This window comes from Bos indicus x Bos taurus, chromosome 8 (assembly GCF_003369695.1).
Source record: "Bos indicus x Bos taurus breed Angus x Brahman F1 hybrid chromosome 8, Bos_hybrid_MaternalHap_v2.0, whole genome shotgun sequence".
Classification (NCBI taxonomy): domain Eukaryota; kingdom Metazoa; phylum Chordata; class Mammalia; order Artiodactyla; family Bovidae; genus Bos; species Bos indicus x Bos taurus.
In genome coordinates this window covers 59,597,427-59,605,491 of record NC_040083.1, presented here as the reverse complement: position 1 = coordinate 59,605,491, position 8,065 = coordinate 59,597,427, and the positions used below count along the sequence as shown (strand labels likewise).

The window sequence follows — 8,065 nt, the reverse complement described above, 5'->3', positions numbered from 1 at the left end:
CACCCATCCTAGTATATATATTTTTGTCCACATAGTGGTTTTTTTAGGATGCATTACTAAAGAAGTGGAATTGCTGGGTCATAAGAGTAAGCACATTTTAAGATATCTCATACATACTGACAAAATGACACTGCTAATTTACCCTCCAGGGCTATTGCCAGTTTTCCAAAAGACCTAACTAAGTAAGGAAAATATAGTACCTTTTAACTCTGACTAGGTAACACAGACTAATCAACTCCAAGGTTTTACCTTTGGCCAGAATTACAGCAATTCCGACCCACCACGTTAGTTATTGACATTTGCTGACTGGAAGCTAACTGGCTATCAGGCTTTGGATCAGTATGAAAGGGGGAAACGAGTTAGTGACTTAAAACCGAGGAACTTTTGTCCAGCGGCCAAAATATTCAAAACCTGGTGACCCGTGAGGATTCTTAATGATAAAAGGACTGGGGACAGCTGGACCCCAGCATTTGGCATGGGTCCACGACAGAAGCTCAATTCTACAGGTGGGACACTGCGACCCTGCCAGTGTCTAAATCCCTAAGTATCCTGACTCAAAGTCCAGGCTGCTGTCCCAACTTCAGTTCAGTCGCTCAGTCCTGTCCGACTCTTTGCGACCCCATGAATTGCAGCACGCCAGGCCTCCCTGTCCATCACCAACTCCTGGAGTTCACTCAAACTCACGTCCATCGCGGTGATGCCATCCAGCCATCTCATCATCTGTCGTCCCCTTCTCCTCCTGCCCCCAATCCCTCCCAGCATCAGAGTCTTTTCCAATGAGTCAACTCTTCGTATGAGGTGGCCAAAGTATTGGAGTTTCAGCCTCAGCATCAGTCCTTCCAAAGAACACCCAGGGCTGATCTCCTTTAGAATGGACTGGTTGGATCTCCTTGCAGTCCAGGGGACTCTCAAGAGTCTTCTCCAACACCACAGTTCAAAAGCATCAATTCTTCAGCGCTCAGCTTTCTTCACAGTCCAACTCTCACATCCATACATGACCACTGGAAAAACCATAGCCTTGACTAGACGGACCTTTGTTGGCAAAGTAATGTCTCTGCTCCAACTTAGTGCCACTCAAAGGAGGGCCACCCACTTGCCGCACCCTGCCCGGCCCTGGCGGGGGCCGCATACCTACAACGCCTCGCTGGCGCCGACCTAATGCGGTTTAGCGAGCCGCTGCGCACGCCCTCGCCTGCTCACAGCCTCCAGGCGCCAGGGGGCGTACTCCCCTCAAGGGCCCACTCCAGCAGCCCCGCCCCCGGGTCCGGTTGGATTTGAATCTCCGGCGGGCTGCGTCCGGAAGTGGCAACCCCTAAGTCTGGCATGGAGAGCCCGGCCCCCGGTGCCCGGTGCCCGGTGCAAGAGCAGCGTGCCCGTTGGGAGCGGAAACGCGCCTGCACTGCCCGGGAGCTGCTGGAGACCGAGCGGCGCTACCAGGAACAGCTGGGGCTGGTGGCCACGGTGCGAACCCCACAGTCTCCCGTAGGGGGGGCGGGGACCCCAGGGAGTGGGAGGGTGCCTACTAGGTCGGTGACCTAGCGGCGCCTTGGCACCAGCCTCCTCTTTCTGCGGACCACATACCGGTATTCTCTCCTTCCGCAGTACTTCGTGGCAATTTTGAGAGCCAAAGGTACCCTGCGACCACCAGAGCGCCAGGCCCTCTTTGGGCCCTGGGAACTCATTTACGGCGCCAGCCAGTGAGTAGAAGGGAAGTGGGGAGAGAGGAGGAGGGAGACCGGGTTTCTGGCAGTGCAGAGAGCTCAGAGTAGGGGAGATCCAGATTCGCATCCAGAATCTGCCAGTTACCTCCCCTGTGGTCTTGACCCAGTGCCTTAATCTGCCCAAGTTCTCCAGCCACTTGCTGTCCAGTCGCTAAATCGTGTGGGAATCTTTGCGACCCCATGGACTACAGCACGCCAGGCTCCCCTTCCTTCACCATTTCCGAGTTTGCTCAGATTCATATCCACTGAGTCTCCTCCCACAAAATGGGGCCGTACTACCTCCAGAGCAGGGTTATGAGAATTAAGAGAGGTGGTGCTTGAGTAGTTCTTGGGCTGCTCTTTTATTGTCCTGACCCACACAGAGAGCTGCTTCCCTACCTCGAAGGAGGGCGCTGGGGACAGGGGTTGGAGGGCTTCTGCAACCACCTGGAGCTCTACACCCAATTTGCTGCCAATGTTGAGAGGTCCCGGACCATCTTGCAGGTAACCTGATAACTTCAAGTCCTTCCCCTTGTCCTTTGTACATTTCCTCTTTATCTGGAGACCCAAACTTCATTCATATTGTTCCTGCATTTATAGAGCCCTGTGGGTACCCAGCCCTATGTTAAGTTTCCAGTAGGGAGACGGGTTCTCTCAGGAGCATACAGCTTCCTGAGGGCCTGGGATGTGTACACAGAAGAATGCAGTATAAGGAGGTGGCTTCTCTCCCTGCTGCCAACCCTTTCCTCCTCATTCTAGGAGCAACTAAAGAAGAACAAACATTTCCGGAGATTTGTACGACTTCAGGAAGGTCGCCCTGAGTTCGGGGGCCTTCAGCTCCAGGACCTGCTCCCTCTGCCTCTGCAGAGGCTCCAGCAGTGCGTGAACTCACCCCGACTCAGCCAACTTCTCTTAGAATTCTGCATCTGTACGATGGCTGCTCTCAATCTTTGTGGGCTTTCATGGGATCTGTCCCACTGTCTCTCTCCTGGGACAAATTGCTCCTCAAAATTTTCTGCAAGAGTAAATGTGAACTCACTGGAGTATTTGGGCTGTGCAGCCTCAGGCCCTTAGCTGGGATTGTTTAACTTAAGCTGAAGTGAGGGGTCTGTGATAAGGCTAGTAAATAAGGTTTCTGAAGATGAAAGGCTTAGAATTTCTGTCCCTGGGAATGAGTTAAGAACTTATAGTCAGTTGTTTGTAGCATCCTCCTTGGGTTGATTAACTTTCACCTTGGATCTGGTCTGCCTCCCTGACTCTTCAGTGTGGGATGGAAGAGGGCCATATGGAGTGAACCCGGATCTGAGTCCCAGATGGAAGAGGGGGATAAAACAGCCACAGGCAGGTCTTTCCTGGTTCCCCAGCTGAAGTTTGTACAGGGGGTGATCTGTGTCAGGCAGAGGAAATTGTACCCAGCTCTACTTTCCCCTCATAGACTTCTAATTTCAGGTATGAGAATCTCGCTGTTGCTTTGGCTGAAAACACAGGTCCCAACAGCCCTGAACACAAACAGCTCACAAGTATGTTCTTGCTCTTCCACAGCATTTCTTGGAGATTGCTCCTGTTCCCTTTCTGGTTCTGACCTCCAACCATGTATGATATGCCCCAATCTTCCAATGATGTGTATACAATGTTCCTATTGCCCTGCCTCTACTCTTGAAGAAATTAGACTCTGACCCTAGTCATGTCTGGATTAGCCTGTCTTTCACCACCATTCACCCAAAGTCAAAGTTGTGCTGGGAGTGGGGTGTGGAATATCATTCTAGGGGCTGCCCAGCTGATAAGTGAGACTGCCCAGAGAGTCCACACCATTGGTCAGAAACAGAAGAATGAACAGCATCTCCAGCGCATCCAGGCTCTGCTCAGTGGACGGCAAGCAAAGGGGCTTATCTCAGGTAGTCCATGGGTGTGCTTCCCCTCAACCTGCAAACTGCCCTTTTCTCACCCCCATCCTCCCTACTGCCAGCACATACCACCTGCCTCCCATTTTCTCAGCCTCCCTTTCATTTTGTGGGTTGTAGTCCTGAAGCTGTACCAGAATAATGGGTCTCCCACCTCTCAGGTCGCTGGTTCCTACGCCAGGGATGGCTATTGGTGGTGCCTCCCCGAGGGGAGCCTCGGCCCCGAATGTTCTTCCTTTTCTCTGATGCACTTCTCATGGCCAAGCCTCGACCCCCATTGCATCTGCTGCAGAGTGGCACCTTTGCCTGCCGGGCCCTCTACCCCATGGGCGAGTGTCAACTCCACAGGGTCTTTGGCCACTCAGGAGGCCCTTGTGGTGGACTGCTCAGCGTAAGTAACAGGCAAGAGCCCTCGGCAGGGTAGGAAGGGCCCAAAATATACCAAGTGCCTGCGCACCACTCATCTCCTTGGCCTAAGCCCCCCTCATAGGAACTGAGCCACCTGCATTGAGAGCATACCAGGGCTTAGGGTTCATACCTGGTTCTCACTTCAGCCCTAAATCACTGCCATGGAAATAGCAGGGCCTTTGGCTTAAGGCTGGACCTTTCTGAGCCATGTGCTAAGAGGTGATCTCTCTCTAGCTGTCCTTTCCCCATGAGAAGCTACTGCTTATGTCCACAGACCAGGAGGAGCTGTCACACTGGTACCACAGTCTGACTTTGGCCATCAGGTAAGTTGTTTTCCCTCAGGAAGAGTGCTGTGGTGAGGCCCAGGAGCTGGAGATGGCACTTCTGAGCCTATTTCCTGTCTGGAACCCACCCCCACCCCCCAGGCACGCCCCTGTCCAACACCCCAGGTGATTTTGTCAGAATAGAGTGCTCATGCCGGTGCCTGAACTGTTTTCTCTCCACAGCAGCCAGAAGAACTAGCAGAATCTTACAATTCCAGAGTCCAGGATACTGTGGGGATAGGTCAGAATCAGGGGTACAAAGGAATCTTACTAACAAAACACGGACTCTTCATGGTTTGAGAAGAATCATTTTGTGTTTGCCTGAGACCAAGACACACCATGTCCTTTGACCAGCTCTTAAAGAATCAGGACATCAAGTCCGACTCAGCTGAATCAGCTCCGCCAATACAGAGGAGGGGATTTGGGACTGATAAGTTTGGTGCTGTGTCTGTGGACAGCTGTTTATCTATCAAGTTTGCAGCTTTGCAAATGTGGCTGTTTTTATGTTATATATAGTTTCTATAATTTATCTCCCCACCGGATTTGGTAGTGTTTTCTTTTTTGGAGAAGCCATTTTGTCTCAGCTATGCAATATGAGAAAAGGGATTTTTGTGCCCTTAAGGCTGGCATGACTGTGGCCTCAGGAATACAAATAAAAGAACTGGAGCTCCCTCTATCTTCTTGGCTCCTGCACTGGAAGGCGGCCTCTTTATGTCCTAATAAGGGAAGCTTTTCAAGAAGGCCTGGTTGTTCGTAGGCACCTAGTAAGGGGGGGTGGGTGTGGGTGGGTGTGTGTGTCCAGCTGGAATGGAAAAAGCACACAGGAACATCCAGTCACAGGAACAGACTCTGTTTTACTAAACCATCCACTGTTTTTCCTTCTTTCCAATGGGGGCTGTGACTGAGGCCCTGTGCTGCAGATTTCCTACATCTTCTCCTTAGCGTGGGCTGCATTTCCCTGGGAGGAGTTAGGTTCCTTGTCCCTGTGTTCCAATTTAGGGGCTCCTCCCAGGCCTGATTGTCACCAGCCTCTTCCTCGTCCTCCTCTATACAGAAGTCCTCAAGAAAGGGTATGCTGGCCTCTGTGAAGGGGGAGATCAGGCATGTTCCAGTTTCAGAGGCTCTGTCTCTACTTCCAGCAGACTCTCACCTCCCAACCCTGTACCTGGTTCTGGAACCTCCACACCCTTGTTCGGTTTGCTGTCTTGTAACAGCTGGTGGATGGTCTGTAGCTTCATGTGCAGAAGCTCCTGCTGGGCTCCAGCCAAGGTAGTCACACTGCAGATATGTCCATTCAGAGGCTGCCCGATCTCCGTCCCCACCTCTTCCACCTACCACAAGCTCTCTCTAGCTACAGGGTCATTGCTCTCCTTACCGCTCAAAAAGCGGGTCCAGCTGGGCCATCAGACTGTTCAGGTGTTGCTCTGTCTGGACAAGCTGTTGTGTCAGCTGCGCCAGGTGTTGCTCTGGGGGTATGGGAGAAAAGAGCAACGGTTACTTACTTTCTGCTGTCCCTTAATCCCCCACCAAGCACAGACCTCTGCAAAACCCACCTGACTGCAATGAATCCTTCTTGTCTGCCTCCTCTTGGAGAACAGCAGCCTCATCTTTCCCCTGCTGTGGAAAAAGGCAACGGGGATACTGCAGCAACAAGGACCTCAATAATCTCAGTCTCCAAAGCCAGATAAAGGCCAAGGATAATTCCAGATAGACAAAACGAGTGGGTTTTTTTTTTTTTTTAATCTCAGAGAATCACAGTCATATCTATTCCAGCTCCTCATTCAGAACAGGAAGCAATGTCAGTACACCCCATGAGTGGTTGCTGTTCAATCTACTAAAACACCTCCAGGAAGGAGAAGCTCTATTGTTTGATAAAGCTCTGGTTTAGTTTATACACAAAGCCAGACACAGTCCATCGCTATCTTCTTTTCATGGTGCTGAGCAGAGCCTTCCAAAATCATCTTTTCAACATGACAGCCCCTCAGGTATTTGAAGGCAACGGTCGTACTCCCTGTCTTCTCTGATTTAATAGCACCAATGTTTTTCAGTCAGTGCTCATTTGACATGGTTTTCTCTGGGTGCTTTACTCTGGTTTAAGAGATGGCATTACCGACTCAATGGACATAAGTTTGAGCAAACTCTGGGAGACGGTGAAGGACTGGTAAGCCTGACACGCTGCAACCCATGAAGTCGCAGAGTCAGACAAAACTTAGTGACTGAACCACAACAATGCTCTTAGAACAGTGCCCTCAAGAAAATTAAGTTTCTTTCAGGCTATACTTGGGTCCAAGAATAGAATTTATCAATCCTTGTTAAATTTCACCATTAAATTCAGCCCCTCATCCTAGCCTGTTAAGTCTACTATGGATCATGATTAGCTAGACCTCCTAGTTTAATGTCATCTCCAAATTGGCTCAGTCCTCTATTTCCCAACGTAAGTGATAGGGCCAGGGCTGAAGAAAAAGCCCTGGGAGGTACTACTTTCCATTTCAACAGTTTTAATTCAACAAAATGTACTGTCAGTTCACATTTCAGGGCCTCCTTCCCGAGGATAACTTGAGACTGCTTAGTTCCTTGAACTCTAAAAACTCTGGCTACAGTAATCAACTGCTTGTGCCAAGCTTGGGAACTCACTAGGAACCGCACTTACTATAGTATGGCCATTTGCTGGGTTCAAATCTTAGGGCCACCAGTTACTATCTCTGAGTGACCTTGAGCAACTGACAACCTCTTCACTGGGTTGTTGGAAGGACTAAATGTAATGGTTACTATTTAAAATTAACCAAGGGCCCTTCACATCTATTACCTCGCGGGATGCTTTAACTAACCCCATCATGTTGTAAAGTCAGGGAACTCCTGTCTTCATTTTACAAAATGACGGGAAAACGTGTCTTGTTCTTGGTACCATGGCGCCCTCATCGAGATTCAGGGCCGGGGCATCCCCACCCCTGGTCGTCCCGCACCTGCAAACACTTGTACAGCACAAAAGCCACGGCGGCCGCGGTGTACAGCGCCCCCAAGGGCAGCGCCCCGGACCGAGCCCGCTCGCGCTGGTTCTTGGACGGCGGCGACTGCCGCCGGGGTTCCGCGGCCGCAGGGCCGACCTGGCCGGCGTCGCCTGAGGAGGAGGGCAGAGGCGGGTCAGTACAGCTGGGGCTTGGGGCCTGGGGGCAGTCCCAGCCTCCCTCCAGCAGCCCTCGCTGGTACCTGGGTGTGCCCGGCGGTCGGGGCTGCGGCGGTCTCCGAGCACCTCGGGCAGCGCAGACACAAGTAGCAGCCCCAGCGTACCCGCAAGCGACACCACGCTCGCCATAGCAGGCCAACACGGGAGACCGCGGGAGACGCCGGCGTTGTCGGACGCACCGGTGCACGCGCACGCAGGCGCGTCCCCCAGCCCCAGCTATTCCCACCCCGGGCCTCCCAGGGAGGTCACGCCCACCTAGCGTGTGGGCGGGGCCAGGCCTTATTTGCATAGGACTGAGGGCTTAGCTTAGTTCATTTGTGAAACTAGTTCATTTCTTATCTCTATATAGGTGTTCTGTTAGCCAGAATGCCTCCAGAAGACTACATTCTTAGAAGGTTATACAGGGAAGTGGTTTTTAATATGCCACACCACCAATCTCCTCACCCTAACTTAAAATAAATGTCCTCCTCGAGCTATAAAGGGCTTGAATGCCCCGGTAAAAGGGAAGTTCGTGCTGAAGGCCTGTTTCCTAGGCTACATACGGAGGAC

General features: G+C 51.7%; 2 protein-coding genes across 4 annotated transcripts; one reads left to right on the top strand and one right to left on the bottom strand.

Moving 5' to 3' along the window:
• Positions 1–1,006: 1,006 nt before the first annotated feature.
• ARHGEF39 (Rho guanine nucleotide exchange factor 39) lies at positions 1,007–5,008 on the top strand. 2 transcript variants are annotated; one of them, XM_027549605.1, is made up of 9 exons: positions 1,233–1,461; positions 1,603–1,697; positions 2,084–2,204; positions 2,460–2,578; positions 3,150–3,220; positions 3,467–3,595; positions 3,763–3,992; positions 4,244–4,332; positions 4,516–4,874. In XM_027549605.1, the coding sequence occupies exons 1-9, from the start codon at positions 1,324–1,326 to the stop codon at positions 4,529–4,531; spliced, it is 1,008 nt and encodes a 335-aa protein (XP_027405406.1). In that variant the 5' UTR covers positions 1,233–1,323; the 3' UTR covers positions 4,532–4,874. The 2 variants fall into 2 exon arrangements, with proteins under 2 accessions (XP_027405405.1, XP_027405406.1); XM_027549604.1 differs by lacking the exon at positions 4,244–4,332 and having other exon boundaries at positions 1,007–1,461; positions 4,516–5,008.
• Positions 5,009–5,161: 153 nt separating this feature from the next.
• On the bottom strand, positions 5,162–7,715 carry CCDC107 (coiled-coil domain containing 107). Of its 2 annotated transcripts, none has more exons than XM_027549612.1 (6): positions 7,540–7,715; positions 7,296–7,450; positions 5,886–5,946; positions 5,708–5,798; positions 5,498–5,610; positions 5,162–5,414 (listed from the first exon to the last, which is right to left on the bottom strand). In XM_027549612.1, the coding sequence occupies exons 1-6, from the start codon at positions 7,643–7,645 to the stop codon at positions 5,167–5,169; spliced, it is 774 nt and encodes a 257-aa protein (XP_027405413.1). In that variant the 5' UTR covers positions 7,646–7,715; the 3' UTR covers positions 5,162–5,166. The 2 variants fall into 2 exon arrangements, with proteins under 2 accessions (XP_027405413.1, XP_027405412.1); XM_027549611.1 differs by having other exon boundaries at positions 5,886–5,949; positions 7,540–7,712.
• Between the last annotated feature and the right edge of the window lie 350 nt (positions 7,716–8,065).

What these genes read in the sequence shown, in the direction of transcription:
- ARHGEF39 (XM_027549604.1), top strand. Translation starts at nt 1,324, where the DNA reads ATGGAGAGCCCGGCCCCCGGTGCCCGGTGCCCGGTGCAAGAGCAGCGT. An exon ending in CTCATTTACGGCGCCAGCCA is followed by an intron (nt 1,698 to 2,083) that starts GTGAGTAGAAGG and finishes TGACCCACACAG; the next exon opens with AGAGCTGCTTCCCTACCTCG. An exon ending in CCTCTGCAGAGGCTCCAGCA is followed by an intron (nt 2,579 to 3,149) that starts GTGCGTGAACTC and finishes TTCTAATTTCAG; the next exon opens with GTATGAGAATCTCGCTGTTG.
- CCDC107 (XM_027549611.1), bottom strand. Translation starts at nt 7,645, where the DNA reads ATGGCGAGCGTGGTGTCGCTTGCGGGTACGCTGGGGCTGCTACTTGTG. An exon ending in CTGGACCCGCTTTTTGAGCG is followed by an intron (nt 5,611 to 5,707) that starts GTAAGGAGAGCA and finishes ACATATCTGCAG; the next exon opens with TGTGACTACCTTGGCTGGAG. An exon ending in TGTGGAGGTTCCAGAACCAG is followed by an intron (nt 5,415 to 5,497) that starts GTACAGGGTTGG and finishes CCCCCTTCACAG; the next exon opens with AGGCCAGCATACCCTTTCTT.